General features: G+C 38.6%; 1 protein-coding gene and 6 non-coding genes across 7 annotated transcripts; 6 read left to right on the top strand and 1 right to left on the bottom strand.

Annotated features, from left to right (window-relative positions):
- Positions 1–3,752: 3,752 nt before the first annotated feature.
- LOC145767172 (uncharacterized) lies at positions 3,753–6,373 on the bottom strand. Its single transcript, XM_082578944.1, has 3 exons — positions 5,922–6,373; positions 5,479–5,620; positions 3,753–5,392 (listed from the first exon to the last, which is right to left on the bottom strand). The coding sequence occupies exons 1-3, from the start codon at positions 6,313–6,315 to the stop codon at positions 3,868–3,870; spliced, it is 2,061 nt and encodes a 686-aa protein (XP_082435070.1). The 5' UTR covers positions 6,316–6,373; the 3' UTR covers positions 3,753–3,867.
- Positions 6,374–11,404: 5,031 nt separating this feature from the next.
- On the top strand, positions 11,405–11,486 carry Trnas-gcu (transfer RNA serine (anticodon GCU)). Its single transcript has one exon. It is a non-coding gene; the product is annotated as a tRNA-Ser (tRNA).
- A 5-nt stretch (positions 11,487–11,491) lies between these two features.
- Trnaa-ugc (transfer RNA alanine (anticodon UGC)) lies at positions 11,492–11,563 on the top strand. The gene has a single exon. It is a non-coding gene; the product is annotated as a tRNA-Ala (tRNA).
- A 1,442-nt stretch (positions 11,564–13,005) lies between these two features.
- Trnas-gcu (transfer RNA serine (anticodon GCU)) lies at positions 13,006–13,087 on the top strand. Its single transcript has one exon. It is a non-coding gene; the product is annotated as a tRNA-Ser (tRNA).
- Positions 13,088–13,092: 5 nt separating this feature from the next.
- Positions 13,093–13,164, top strand: Trnaa-ugc (transfer RNA alanine (anticodon UGC)). Its single transcript has one exon. It is a non-coding gene; the product is annotated as a tRNA-Ala (tRNA).
- A 794-nt stretch (positions 13,165–13,958) lies between these two features.
- Positions 13,959–14,040, top strand: Trnas-gcu (transfer RNA serine (anticodon GCU)). Its single transcript has one exon. It is a non-coding gene; the product is annotated as a tRNA-Ser (tRNA).
- Positions 14,041–15,242: 1,202 nt separating this feature from the next.
- On the top strand, positions 15,243–15,324 carry Trnas-gcu (transfer RNA serine (anticodon GCU)). Its single transcript has one exon. It is a non-coding gene; the product is annotated as a tRNA-Ser (tRNA).
- The last annotated feature ends 4 nt before the right edge of the window (positions 15,325–15,328 follow it).

The following is a 15,328-nucleotide window of genomic DNA, read 5'->3' on the forward strand; positions in this document are numbered from 1 at the left end:
TCATATATCAAGATAAGATCTTCTAACATTGGAAAGTTAGCGTAATTACCTGCTTCCAATCTGCGTTTCTAAACCGGCAACTTGGCTAAAAACGCTTTCAGTTTTTCAGCTGCATCAATTATTGTCACACCTGGTCCATCTTGGATTGCGATATTGAATTTATAAGCAATCAGATAATTCAACAATTCTGAGAATGGTCTTACTGACTTCACAGGGTATAAAAACCTAGATATAGACACCAAAACTACGTGTTTTGGTCATATAATGACCGAGTTATGGTCAATTTACTGTTGTTTTATTGGTTTGGCGGCCATCTTGGATTTCCATATTGAATTTATAGGCTATCAGATAATTCAACAATTCTGAGAATGGTCTCATTGACTTCACAGGGTATAAAACCTAGATATAGACACCAAAAATACATGATTTGATCATATGATGACCGAGTTATGGTCAATTTACTGTTATTTTAATGGTTTGGCGGCCATCTTGGAAGCCATCTTGAAAATAACCACTTTCCGAAAGTTGGATCGCTTAAGATTTTGAATATGTCAATACTGACACTCAATACTAATCAAATCAGTTGAAAAACCTTTTGTTGCAATTTTTTTAGGGTCAAACCTTATATTGCCCTAACTTGCAGCAATTGCATGTCGAAGGTTGTGTCGCAGGAAGTAGCGGCAGACATGGGGTTTACCATGTTGGAAATCATCTCCGTGGGGTTTACCAGACATGGGGTTTGCCATTGTCACAATCAAGGTGCAAATGCCTCGCGATGGCTTGCTTTGTATCTTCAACAAGCGTGTTGTTTTCATTATGGAATTCTTGAGCGGTATGTTATTATCGGTCAACGACCAGTAGTAACCTCTAATTGTGAAGTCGTTGTTCTGCAACGTAATTCTAGATTATTCTGTATCTGGAACGTTCTGTTGTTTTCACAATTGCCAATATCGTTTGTCATGATGTCACAAGGTTGTTTACGAATGGACCTCTGATTACGAAATCGTTATTATGTAAGAATCTTCTTGCGAACGTGACCTTCTAGAGACTTCTGTTGTTTACCTTTTAAATGCTACGTGACCGAACGATGGTTCTTTATGATGTAACCCTCTCGAAGTTACTGGACTGAACAGCCAACTATAAATAGTGGTGTAGTTTGTATTCTGATTATATTCTGAGATTATTATTATGGGAGTTGTATTATGATGAGTTGGTGATGAGAGTTCATTATTGTAGTAGTAGCAGTTGTTAATAGACGCAAAGATTATTGTTGATCGAGAGTGGAAGTATTGAATACGAGTACTGTAAAGCAAAGTTGATGCTAATATAATTTCTGATTGAAATTAGAATCGTATGAGAAGCTGTGAGTGGATCACGTTAAACTCGATCAATAGTCGCAAGCATTGGAATCTATTGCTGTTTACTATTACTTTGATTAATTGTTGGAAGTGGTGAACCATTCGTTGGAGTCCTTCAAGCGTTTTTATATATCATTTCACCAGTAGAACTATCCGTGAATTTAATTGACTGCTTTTCGGTTTGACCCATTAAACTACGTCATTGAATCTTTCCAAGTCTTTTTCCTGGTAAGAGATAGAAAGAAAGCGTGACAGCCATGTTAGAAATCATCTCCGTGGAGTCATCTCGTGGTTGAGGCATGTGATGAAGGACTGTGCAAGTCATGGAGAACATGGGGTGCTGTGGTGCCATGTTGAAGTGTTCTCATCAGTGAGTTTGTTGTGACATCATCGTGGTGCTGTATTGAAGTCCCTTGGAGTCTCGCATCCAGTCTTGCAGCAACCGTGTTGATGGGCGCATCTGAAAAAAAAATTGATACAGATTAGTGTCCGCTAGAAAGTAACACATAAACACTTCAGACACATAAAAAATAAAAAAAACGATGCATGCGGGCATACAAGTTGCTGAAATTATGTTGCATGACAGTGTCATGGCGGCAAACGCCGGCTGATAATAGGACACATTAAAAAAATAGCAACAAATATGAGCATAAAAGGTTGTTGTAATTACGACAGTGTCATGGCGGCAAATGCCGGCTGATGATAGGACACATTAAGAAAAAAGTAGCGACAAATATGAGCATAAAAAGTTGTTGTAATTAGCCTACGTAGCATGACAGTGTCATGGCGGCAACTGCCGGCTGATGATAGGACACATTAAAAAAATAGTGACAAATACGAGTATAAAAAGTCGCTGCAATCAATGCTGAGACAGCAGTCGGTACAAAAATGAACCTGTTTTGAAATCGGTACCTCTAAATACCCATTGTCGGGCATTATCACAGGCATTGTCGGTTTTTTGGGGGGTTGTGGAGCTTTCTAGGGGTTGTCGAAAGTTTTCAGGGACTGTCAAAGATATTCAGGGGTTGTCGAGCATTTTCAGGGGTTGTCAGACATTGTAGAGTAGGCTAACTATACTTTCAGGCATTGTTGATAATTTCCAGGCATTGTCTAGGATTTCCAGGCATTGTCCATCATTATCAGTGATTGACAGGCTTGTTAGGCATTGTCGAACGTTTTCAGGAATTGTCAAACATATTCAGGGGTTGTCGAGCATTTTCAGGGGTTGTCAGACATTGTAGAGTAGCTACTTTCAGGCATTGTCGATAATTTCTAGGCATTGTCTAAGATTTCCAGGCACTGTCCATCATTATCAGTGATTGACAGGCTTGTGAGGCATTGTCGAACCTTTTCAGGGATTGTCGAACATATTCAGGGGTTGTCGAGCATTTTCAGGGGTTGTCAGGCATTGTAGAGTAGCTACTTTCAGGCATTGTCTAGAATTTCCAGGCATTGTCCATCATTATCAGTGATTGACAGGCTTGTTAGGCATTGTCGAACGTTTTCAGGGATTGTCGAACATTTTCAGGGGTTGTCGAGCATTTTCAGGGGTTGTCAGGCATTGTAGAGTAGCTACTTTCAGGCATTGTCTATAATTTAAAGGCATTGTCTAGGATTTCCAGGCATTATCGATCATTATCAGTGGTTGACGGGTTTGTAAGGCATTGTAGAACATTTTCAGGCATTGTCGAACATTTTCAGGGGTTGTCGAGCATTTTCAGGGATTGTCAGGCATTGTAGAGTAGCTACTTTCAGGCATTGTTGATAATTTCAAGGCATTGTCTAGGATTTCCAGGCATTGTCGATCATTATCAGTGGTTGACAGATTTTTTAGTCATTATAGAACATTTTCAGGTATTGTCGAACATATTCAGGGGTTGTCGAACATTTTCAAGGGTTGTCAAGCAGTGTAAAGTAGCTAATTTCAGTCATTGTTGGGAATTTCCAGGCATTGTCTAGGACTTCCAGGCATTGTCTAGGATTTCCAGGCATTGTCGATCAATATCAGTGGTTGACGGGTTTGGTAGTCATCATGGAACATTTTCAGGCATTGTCGAACATTTTCAGGGGTTGTGAAGCATTTTCGGGGGTTGTCAGGCATTGTAGAGTAGCTGCTTTCAGGCATTGTTGGGAATTTCCAGGCATTGTCTAGGATTTCCAGGCATTGTCGATCATTATCAGTGGTTGACAGGCTTGTTAGGCATTATAGAACTTTTTCAGGCATTGTCGAACATTTTCAGGGGTTGTCAAACATTTTCAGGGGTTGTCGAGCATTTTCAGGGATTGTCAGGCATTGTAGAGTAGCTACTTTCAGGCATTGTTGATAACTTCCAGGCATTGTCTATGATTTCCAGACATTGTCGATCATAATCAATGAAAAAGATGTCTCAAACATTTACAGCGGTATAAGTACAAAAATAATAAAAAACATGCAACACAAACAACGACCAGTAACTGTCAATCAACTGTCTCGTAAGAGTAATTAAGCATTGTCAACATCAATATGTTATCATTCCAAATTGAACTCTTTCAGGCAACAATTGAATATAAAATGGCTCTCCCTTCTTGCAGTTCCTCCCGCTTTTTGTGGATTGGGTAAAACTTTTACTATGTCGCTTCGTGGAAAAGACCCTTCATCATTTTCTTTGAATGTAAATGATGGCTTTCCACTCTTATTTGTAGATGGAACCTTTTGCAAGAAGCGAGCTTCAGGCTCCTCGTCGATTGTGCCCACGTCATCTATCTTGCCAATGTAATGACGTGTGTTCTCTTTGGTATTAAATTTAACAACAACAAAATCTCCTACAGCAAGTTCTTTGGGATTTTGCTCTTCATTTACACTACTTCCACTCTCTGATGCTGTGTCTGACATATCGTCCAAAGGAACTGCATCATCCTCATCAGAACTTGAGCTTTCATTAAGAGCTAGCACACGTTTTGTGGGGGGTTTCTTTGGCTTTGGTCTAATAATTTTTTGTTTTCTTCTGAGCAATTTTTCCTGCTTTGCACGTCTTTCTTCGTGCTGAATTTTTATTGCCTGTTTTTCTGGAGTCTCTGTGAGAACCCGACTTTTTACTCGTTTCCTTTTGCGTTGAACTCTTGGGGTTTTGCTTGATGGTAATGGAATAACTTCGTTGGGTGGTATGAAGCTTTCTGAGGCGTGATATTCCTCGAGATCTTGCAATGAAGATACGGGTAAATGTGTCGCACCTTCAAAGAAATAAGCATTATCAGTTGATCGGTTAGCAATAGTGTTGGGAACTGCGGCCATAACATTAGCTTCATTCACTTCAGGTTGATGGGAGGTACTTGTTTGGGGATTTGGTCTATCACTCAGAAGTGATGGGGCAAAATCTGTGTCTGTGAATATACTTTTGTTAAAAGGATATATTCCTGTAGAGGCAAAGCCAGAAGTGATGTTCCTTGGCGTCATAGCGTTTAAAAAAGCCTCCTTAACGCATTGTGGAATGTCATAAATCCGAAAAGTTTTGTTGTTGTAGGTTCGCATCCATCCATCTACAGCCTGGTTGTAATAGCCTTTAAATGGCCCAAACACTGATTTATCAAGCGGTTGAAGTTTGTGAGAAGTGTGAGGAGGCAAAGTCAGCAATTCAATGCCACTTTTATCAGCAAACTCCACAGCCTCCCAAGAAACGTGAGACTCATGGTTGTCGAGAATTAAGAGGACAGGTTGAGAGGGGGAACAACCACTATGCTTCACAAAATGTTTCAAGTAGACCAAAAATTTTTCTTCGTTAATCCACCCAGATTTGGTACCTTCTCCAATGGATTCTGCTGGTCCATGTCTAACAAATTCCTCCTTATATCTTACTCTTGGAAAGATAAACATGGGGGGAATGGCAACACCTGAAGCACTGACAGCACATACAACTGTTACAAGTTCTCCTCTCTCTGCAGATGTCACAGAACCAACTTGTTTTTTTCCTTTCGTTGTCACGATATGATTTGGTCTTTGCACGGTTGTGACACCTGTTTCATCAAGGTTGTATATTCTACTTGCAGCAAAGTTGTACCTAAAACACAAAACGATACAATGAAGCCTTTTTCAGATCATAAGAATTGCTAAGTACAAAGCAATGTTAGGCTATTGTTACGAGACCTGTCCATAACTCTTCCAAGGTTGTCGAAAAACTCCCCAACAGTTGTTTTGTTGAAAGCTGTCGCTCTTCCTAAAGACGTCGCTTCTGGTTTACGACATGTCAGATGGTGTCTCTCCTTGAAACCTTCAAACCAGTCAATTCCTGCAAAAGTTTATGGGAAAGAATTGAGAGGTGGTGTGTGTTGAGTAATGTCGAAAAAACAAACCAATGTGATCTACAATGTGCTACCGTAGCCTACACAATTTTCCACACAGAATTAATAAACAAGTTAATCGTGTCTGATTAACGAAACGTCGGAAAATAAATGCAGATTATCACTAAAAACACCTTGTGATAGTTTTGCTTATTTTACACCAGAAGAGCGTATCATGTTATTGAATTAAATGCCTGGTGAACAGTCTCATTCAATTTTTAAACAACATAGGCTTAAAATAAAACAAACCTGCCATCTTAGAAACCACCCAGTTACTTGGCATCTGAATGTTGTTCTTGTCAGCCAAACTGAAAGCCAACTCACGGCATTTGGTGCGTGTGAGTCCGTGAAATCTATCGTCCAGGTCTTTTATGTGCTGTGCGAGCAGACTTTCCAACTCCCAAGGAAACACCAGACTTTTTACCTTCGTTCTATTATAGCCAATGTTTTCTGAGAGTCTACCATTATCAGATCCAGGACGATTGCACTCTTTGTAATAGCGACCTAAAGTGGTCCTGTTAATATGTCTTCTTTTGGCAACTTCTCTGATCGACATTCCATTCTTTATTTCCTCCAAAGCAAGCAACATCTCCTCACGAGTGGCTGATGCGTGGCTTGTAGTTCTAACATGTTTGCGAGGCATAGTGATGGAAATAAAAACTTAAATTCAACTAATGCTTGTAATTTACTGTGGCCAATAGGAATACCCTGTGTAAGCAATTCGCAATATTACTACAGTTAACATAGACTGTATAGCCTATTTACAAGTAGCCAAATGCATACTAAAGCACTAGACTTACAATACATTGACTACTACAGACCGCAAACTATTTCAGAAGAAGCTACTAAAACTTATTTTCTTCTGGGAGGTTTGAGCCACCGGTTCAAACCTCCCGAATCAACTGGTTCAAACCTCCCTGTTGCCACCATTTTAAGAAACTTGTCTAATCAGCTATTAAATCTTTCACTTACAGAGCATTTGCCAGCATCATTAAACACCTTTTAGATAGGACTACTCATGGTAGTATTAACTATTGCCTAAGTAAAACAGCGAAGATGGCATGCAGCTACAAACTGAAATTCCTAAAATTTACTTTTTGCAAGGAAAACAAGTTCTAACCTGCTTGCGCTAAAATCGCTGCTGCTATCGCTCTAACGTAGACATGCTTTGGAATCACTTTACTTCCTCTGTCTACAGACATAGTTACGTCATTTCTACTTTTATGGTATCCGCAATAACAGCCATGGTTCAAACCTCCCAGTGGCTCAAACCTCCCCACTCTCCCCTACAGGAAGAAAATCCTGCTGACTGAATGAGGTGGATGACCCCAATCTGCACCGGCAACTCCACTGGAAGTAAAAATAAAGCCAGAGGAAGAGAAAAATGTACATTTGTTAGGGCTACCATATGTCCTCTTTTAAGAGGATTTGTCCTCTTTTTTCAAGAAAAATGAATTGTCCTCCGAGGACACTAAAAAATGTTCAAATGTCCTCTTTTTTGACAGTTTGGGTTTTCATGCTTATATTTTCAACGGGATTATATTGCTTGATGACTTTTCAGCGACAGCTTGTAGGCTATTTGTTTTCTAAACATTTTTTATAGGCCTACCAATGTAGCAATAGCATTTTGATTTATAAATTCTAAAAGAAATTGGCGCAATGTATGGAACTGTTGTTGAACTTTCATTGCCTGGTTCACTGTAAGATGTTAAATGACATTTCAAAGGCCATTCTCACACTTTTACAAAAAATTATTCTTTCACCTAGGCTACATACGTTTTATATTGATACAACGCTGGTAGATCTTGTTGATTACCAACTCAGTTTGGTACTTGAACAAATCGAAACGAATGTCTAAAAGTGCAATGTGTATAGCCTAATATAACACCTAACCTACAACAAAGGAAATCGTGGCATGGATAGGCCTACAGCTTTGCAAGGAAAGGAACAGCTTTTTAGTTCATGTCGTTTTTAGCATCTTAACGGTAATATGCAGCTTACTGTTTTAGTCATATTTCTTGCAAATAATTTAACAATTTTGTTAAGGCTGACCATTCCTTGTTGAAAAAAAGTTAAGGCTTGACCTGGAGGTCGTGCCTGATTTGTCACATTTTTTGCGATCATTGCTATCTGACTGAAACTGTCTAAAAATTAGGTCTTTTTTCACTTTTTGCTGACTCTTAAAAATATAAAATCATTTGTTGTCTTAAGGAAGCACTAAAAATGTGAAAAAATAAGTTAAACGTTCAGTCAATCTGTTTTCTTTGGTAACTTTTGCTACGTAGGCCTATACAGTAGGCCTTAATGATCTAAACACATGTAAAAGATTCTTCAAACATAAAATTCTACTTGCTGGCGAAACGTGTCCTCTTTTTAGGCGATGAAAATATGGTAGGCCTACCCAGGGCCCACAAGAGGGGGGGACAACCGGTGCATTGCACCGGGGCCCGGTGAGTTCAAGGGGGCCCGACAAAATGTCTAAATTCACGCGTTAAAGTTGATTTGAACGATTTTGCATAAAATATTGTTTTTATATTAGTTCCGTATGTTGATTGGGCCCCTTATGGGTATGCCCTTTTTTAAAACTACAGAATTCTTAATGTTTTGAGTTCAGGGGGCCCGACAAAATGTTAAAATTTGCAGGCTCAGGTTGATTTTGCATAATATATTGTTTTTTATGTTAGTTTCGTATTTCGATTGGGCCCCCCTCATGGGTAGCATATGTCCTTTTTCAAAACTACAAAATTTTCAATTTTTTGAGTTCATGGGGCCCGATAAAATGTTTAAATTTGCATGCTCAGGTCGATTTTGCATAAAATAATGTTTTTTTTATATTAGTTTTGTGTTTCATTTGGGCCCCTCATGGGTATGCCCTTTTTCAAAACTACAGAATTTTCAATTTTTTTGAGTTCACAGGGCCCGACAAAATGTTTAAATTTGCGTGCTCAGGTCAATTTTGCATAAATTATTGTTTTTTATATTACCGGTTGTAGTTTCATATTTTAATTGGGCCCCCCTCATGGGTATGCCCATTTTCAAAACTACAGAATTTTCAATTTTCTTAGTTCAGAGGTCCCGACAAAATGTTTAAATTTGCGTGCTCAGGTCGATTTTGCATAAAATATTGTTTTTTATATTACCGGTAGTTTCATATTTCAATTGGGCCCCTCATGGGTATGCCCTTTTTCAAATCTACAAAATTTTCAATTTTTTTAGTTTAAAGGGCTCGACAAAATGTTTAAATTTGCATGCTCAGGTCGATTTTGCATTATATATTGTTTTTTATATTACCGGTAGTTTCATATTTCGATTGGACTTTGGGCCCCCTCATGGGTATGCCCATTTTCAAAACTACAGAATTTTCAACTTTTTTAGTTCAAGGGGCCCGACAAAATGTTAAATTTTGCGTGCTCAGGTCGATAATATATTGTTTTTACTGTATATAGGCCTACATTATATTAGTTTCGTATTTTGATTGATCCCCCTCATGGGTATGCTCTTTTTTATGACTACAGAATTTTCAATTTTTTACTTTCAGGGGGGCCTGAAAAAATGTTTAAATTTGCGTGCTAAGGTCGATTTTGCATGAAATATTATTTTTTATGTTAGTTTCGTATTTCAGTTGGGCCCACCATGGGCATTCTTTTTTAAAAAACTACAGAAAACACATATTGCAGTGTGAATGAATATTTCAGTTTATTTCAATGTTTTAATTTCAGTGTTAGTCTGGGTGTTTTAATGTGAATATTGGGTGTGTACGGTATGTTTTAATAAACAATTGATTGATCAGGTTAGGTTACAGTCATTACACAGAAGGTATTTCATGCATTTTTCTGACATCTTGTCAATTTATGACACAAGCAAGCAGTGACAGTTATGTGTAATCATGTTGAACTGGTACAATTTTAGTTGTATAGGTATAATCTTGTTTAGTGTGATATTTTAAGAGTTCAGAAAATAGTAAAAAGTATTGAAATATTGTTAGAATTGCTTAGCAAGAAGTCGTTATTGTCACTTTTTCAGTACAAAAATGCTCAAGTGTTTTTTTGTTTTGGATATGATACTAATTACATGTACTGAAATCATGGAACTTCTCTAATATAGCCTGAGACAGTTACAGTATTTTTGAGTTTTTAGGACTTGTTGAATGATTTTGCTGTATTGGAATGCAAGCAAGTTTCGTGGAAGCAGTGCTGGAAAATAATTTTGTCCTTGTAGCAGGGCCAAATGTCATAACAGTCTGACAAAATTCGAAAAAAAGTTAAAAGATTAGTGAAAGTGTGATTTTCTGAGTAAAAATCATAGATCTTTACTTCTGTTGAAGTAGGCCTACAGTTTCTTTCAACTACAGACAGAATCAGAAGTGTCCTAATTGCAATGCAACTTCCTTTTTCAGCACTGCAGAAAGGTGTTGATTTTCAAAAATATGCTTAGTATATAAACAAATATTTGTTTTGTTGAAGTTTTCCTTTTCGTTTGTTTTCACTATTTATTTTTTAGCAGTCTTCTCCAGCCAGGCCAATCCAATCTTACTCTTGAATTTCAGGAACAGTGTAAATATTGGCTCAAAACAGCCATTCTGTCGTTATGCAGGGTATTTGTAAATGTATCGATACATAGTATAGTGATAGATGTAGGTAGGTGCATTTACATTGATAGGACTTGAAAATATAAATATATTCAACTTTGGTTTCTACTGACCACTTGCTGTAGAAATGAAGAGAAAGTGACCCTCAATCGTGCGTGAATGCAGTTTCACTCAAACAAGCAAAGAAAACTAAAGGAGTAAAAATAAGAAGCTGCCTATTGATCCTGAAATAAAGTTGGTTTTTCTTAATGTCATGAACAATAGCAATGCATTCATCCAAGTTTAGTCTCCTGGTCTCTGCTGATTTTAAGGTCAGAAATGATATTGTAGGGTATGTTAATGTAAAGCTGTATGCAGTATGCACAGTTGCACACATATGTATGTCAGCCATGCCGGATAGTGTTGCCATTTTTATCTTCAAAGTGGCTATTTTTACCCACTTTTTGCCATTGTTACAATCAGGTGTTGCCAGAGTTAGGATTAAAGTTAGGAAGGGGTAAGGTAAGGGTTAGAGTTAGGAATAAGGTTAGGGTTTTGATCTTTGCAAATGACTAAAAAAAAAATTCCAAAATACAAGTTTTTGTTTTCAACAGCTATAAACTTTTCCTCAAATTAGAGCAGAATTCCTTATCTGGCAACGCTATTGAGGTTATATTTACACTACATAGTGTAACTATAGCCACAGCCTTTTATCTTTGTGTATAACTAGTGTGTATCTGTGAATTTAAAGTCATAAACACCACTACAATACTGCATTCTTTGTGAAATAGTGGAGTGTTAATACTTTAACCTAATGTATTCTTTGTATTATTTTTTAAATAGATCTGGTTTTAAAATAAAAACACTGTGCGGAACACCATGTATGCATTGGCCTTGTGGATTAACACGCACCGCAAATTTTGCTTGTGATTTGTGAGATATCACGCGACATGTCGCGCTGGGGGGCCCGGCAGCAACATCTGCACCGGGGCCCGGCAGGGCTCTTGGAGGCCCTGGGCCTACCTAATGTACACCAACAGGACATCCCAAACTATTGCAGCAAGCTTGGTAGCTTACAATTTACAATACCTTTACATTTAAATTACAAAGAACTTTGAAAACATTGAAAGTAAGATTTTGTTGGTACTCTCACTCTTTTATGGAAGATGAGGTGGCCGAGTGGTTAAGGCGATGGACTGCTAATCCATTGTGCTCTGCACGCATGGGTTCGAATCCCATCCTCGTCGAATGTGGGGATGTAGCTCAGTGGTAGAGCGCACGCTTTGCATATGTGAGGCCCCGGGTTCAATTCCTGGTATCTCCAGAATTTTTCAGCTGTTGACATTTTGTGAACTTAAAGGGCGGGAAACCCAAATTACCTTTTTGCGAGTTTTTTGTTTCAGCGTGATGTCATTGTGTACAACATGCGTTTTAGCAAAAAAAAATCCAAAGTTTGTTGCCCTCGTCTCGCTAAGGCCGCTTTTGTTTGATACCCGTTTGCGAGGTATCGCACGCATCAAGCTGTGACGCTGTTTGCTGTGACGTCACAAGGTACATATAGTTGTGGCCAAAAGTTTAAGACCAGTCTTCATTTACGACCATTTTTGCATTACTTCAAAATAATGCATCAGATATTGTTTCAGTTGCATCATATTTATGCATGCATCTTATTTATGCATCAACCAGACCTTGCAAACGGATATCAAACAAAAACGGCCTTAGCGAGACGAGAGCAACAAAATTTGGATTTTCTTATTGCTAAAACGCATGTTGTACACAATGACATCACGCTGAAACAAAAAACTCGCAAAGTTAATTTGGGTTCCCCCCCCCCCTTTAAGCAAATTAATGTGCATGATGTATAAGCAAATGGTAATTGTTTGTTTTGCTCAAATTCTGGATTACTTTTAAGTGGGCTTCCTTCTGCATTACAGAAAATTAATTTTATATCTGGATCGTATTCTTTTCTAAAACATTTTGTTGATAAAGCTACACCAAATCAACAAGTCGTCTGCAGTATAATGCATTTATAATTTAAAGATAGGTTACAACAAAAGTTGGAGATGCCGGGTATTGAACCTGGGGCCAGGAAGGATGCCAGGATGGATGGGGATCATTGGAAGAAAATATCAGGAACCATGTGTGACAATAAGGTGCCAAAAAACTGAAGAGAAAACTGTAAAAAGAATGTAAGACTAGCAATGATGTATGGGACCCAGGCAATAGCCATGATGAAAACACAAGAAAGGGAAATAGAAGCGGCAGGAATGAAACTGTCGCGATGGTCTCTGGGATTGACAAAGTAGGACCGAATAAAAAATGAAATCATCAGAAAAAGAATGCAAGTCAGAAAGCTGAAATATAAGCTGAGAGAGATCGACACGCCTTAAATGGTTGGATCACGTCGCAAGGACAGACGAAGATTTTATCGAAAAAAGAATAAAACAATTGCAAGTTGATAAAAAAAAGCGAGGAATGCCGAAGAGAAGATGGAGAAATGATGTGACAGAAGATATGGAAATATTAAGAGCATAGGAAGAAAATCCTGCTGACTGAATGAGGTGAATGACCCCAATCTGCACCGGCAACTCCACTGGAAGTAAAAATAAAGCCAGAGGAAGAGGAAAATGTACACCAACAGGATATCTCAAACTATTGCAGTAAGCTTTGTAGCTTACAATTTACAATAACTTTACATTGAAGTCACAAAGAACTTTGAAAACATTGAAAGTAAGATTTTGTTGGTACTCTCGCTCTTTTATGGAAGATGAATTGGCCGAATGGTTAAGGCGATAGACTGCTAATCCATTGTGCTCTGCACGCATGGGTTCGAATCCCATCCTCGTCGAATGTGGGGATGTAGCTCAGTGGTAGAGCGCACGCTTTGCATGTGTGAGGCCCCGGGTTCAATTCCTGGCATCTCCATAATTTTTCAGCTGTTGACGTTTTGTGAACTTAAAGGGCGGGAAAACCCAAATTAACTTTTTACGAGTTTTTTGTTTCAGCGTGATGTCATTGTGTACAACATGCGTTTTAGCAAAAAAATCCAAAGTTTGTTGCCCTCGTCTCGCTAAGGCCGCTTTTGTTTGATACCCGTTTAAGAGGTCTCGCGCGCATCAAGCTGTGACGCTGTTCGCTGTGACGTCACAAGGTACATAAAGTTGTGGCAAAAAGTTTAAGACCAGTCTTGATTTACGACCATTTTTGCATTACTTCAAAATAATGCCTCAGATATTGTTTCAGTTGCATCATATTTATGCATCATCTTATATCTGGTGCAGCATTTAGAAGTAATGCAAAAATCGTCATAAATCAAGTCAAATCAAATCAATTTAAGGCTTAAATGGTTGGGTCACGTTGAAAGGACAAACGAAGATTTTATCCAAAAAAGAATAAAATAATTGCAAGTTGATAAAAAAAAGCGAGGAATGCCGAAAAAAAGATGGAGAAATTGTGTGACAGAAGATATGGAAATAGTAGGAGTGAAGGAAGAAAATCCTGCTGACTGAATGAGGTGGATGACTCCAATCTGCACCGGCGACTCCACTGGAAGTAAAAATAAAGCCAGAGGAAGAGGAAAATGTACACCAACAGGATATCTCAAACTATTGCAGCAAGCTTTGTAGCTTACCATTTACAATAACTTTACACTTAAGTCACAAAGAACTTTGAAAACATTGAAAGTAAGATTTTGTTGGTAGTCTCACTCTTTTATGGAAGACGAGGTGGCCGAGTGGTTAAGGCGATAGACTGCTAATCCATTGTGCTCTGCACGCATGGGTTCGATTCCCATCCTCGTCGAATGTGAGGATGTAGCTCAGTGGTAGAGCGCACGCTTTGCATGTGTGAGGTCCCGGGTTCAACTGCTGGCATCTCCATAATTTTTCAGCTGTTGACATTTTGTGCACTTAAGCAAATTCATGTGCATGATGTATAAGCAAATTGTGTTTGTTTTTTTTGCTCAAATTCTGGATTACTTACAAGTGGGCTTCCTTCGAGCTGACGCGTACAGAGCACAATGCATCAGCAGTGTATCGCTTCAACCACCCCGCTACAACGTCTTGCACGATATTGAAAAAATCCAATGCAATTGTTACTTTTTTGAGATGTTTCTACCAAATGACGACGAATCTTAGACAAGTAAACCAAATGTGAAATGTGCAAATGGACATGTTCGTAAGGAATCTTTAGAAATAAGCCTTTTCGGTAATCAAGTAAAAGTGATTGATGAGGATATTCAAGTCATTACCCTCAAAGGTTTTAACAAACTTAATGTTTCTTGTTCGACAGTTCACGAGAACGGAACGAGCGACAGAGAGGTGGCAGATGCCAGGCAGGATGGGGAGCATTGGAAGAAAATATCAGGAGCCATGTGTGACAGAAAGGTGCCAAGAAAGCTGAAGAGGAAACTGTAAAAAGATTGTAAGACTAGCAATGATGTAGGCCTATGGGACGCCGGCAGTAGTCATCATGAAAACACAAAAAAAAGAAATACAAGCGGCAGGAATGAAACTGTTGCCATGGTCTCTATGGGTTTGACAAAGTAGGACCGAGTAAATAACGAAATCATCAAAGAAACAATTCAAGTCGGAAAGCTGGAAGATAAGCTGAGAGAGACACGCCTTAAATGGTTGGTTCACGTCGCAAGGACAAACGAAGAGTTTATCGAAAAAAGAATAAAACAATTGCAAGTTGATAAAAGAAAGCGAGGAATGCCGAAAAGAAGATGGAGAAATTGTATGATAGAAGATATGGAAATAATAGGAGTATAGGAAGAAAATCCTGCTGACTGAATGAGGTGGATGACTCCAATCTGCACAGGCTACTCCACTGGAAGTAAAAATAAAGCCAGAGGAAGAGGAAAATGTACACCAACAGGATATCTCAAACTATTGCAACAAGCTTTGTAGTTTACATTTTACAATAACTTTACACTTAAGTCACAAAGAACTTTGAAAACATTGAAAGTAAGATTTTGTTGGTACTCTCGCTCTTTTATGGAAGACGAGGTGGCCGAGTGGTTAAGGCGATGGACTGCTAATCCATTGTGCTCTGCACGCATGGGTTCGAATTCCATCCTCGTCGAATG

This window comes from Aplidium turbinatum, chromosome 3 (assembly GCF_918807975.1).
Source record: "Aplidium turbinatum chromosome 3, kaAplTurb1.1, whole genome shotgun sequence".
Lineage (NCBI taxonomy): Eukaryota > Metazoa > Chordata > Ascidiacea > Aplousobranchia > Polyclinidae > Aplidium > Aplidium turbinatum.

Bases quoted from the DNA above. Each gene is read 5' to 3' on its own strand.
- LOC145767172 (XM_082578944.1), bottom strand. From the start codon at position 6,315: ATGCCTCGCAAACATGTTAGAACTACAAGCCACGCATCAGCCACTCGT. The intron at 5,621-5,921 runs GTTTGTTTTATT...AAACTTTTGCAG, and splicing joins GGTGGTTTCTAAGATGGCAG to GAATTGACTGGTTTGAAGGT. The intron at 5,393-5,478 runs GTCTCGTAACAA...TTTGTGTTTTAG, and splicing joins CTTGGAAGAGTTATGGACAG to GTACAACTTTGCTGCAAGTA.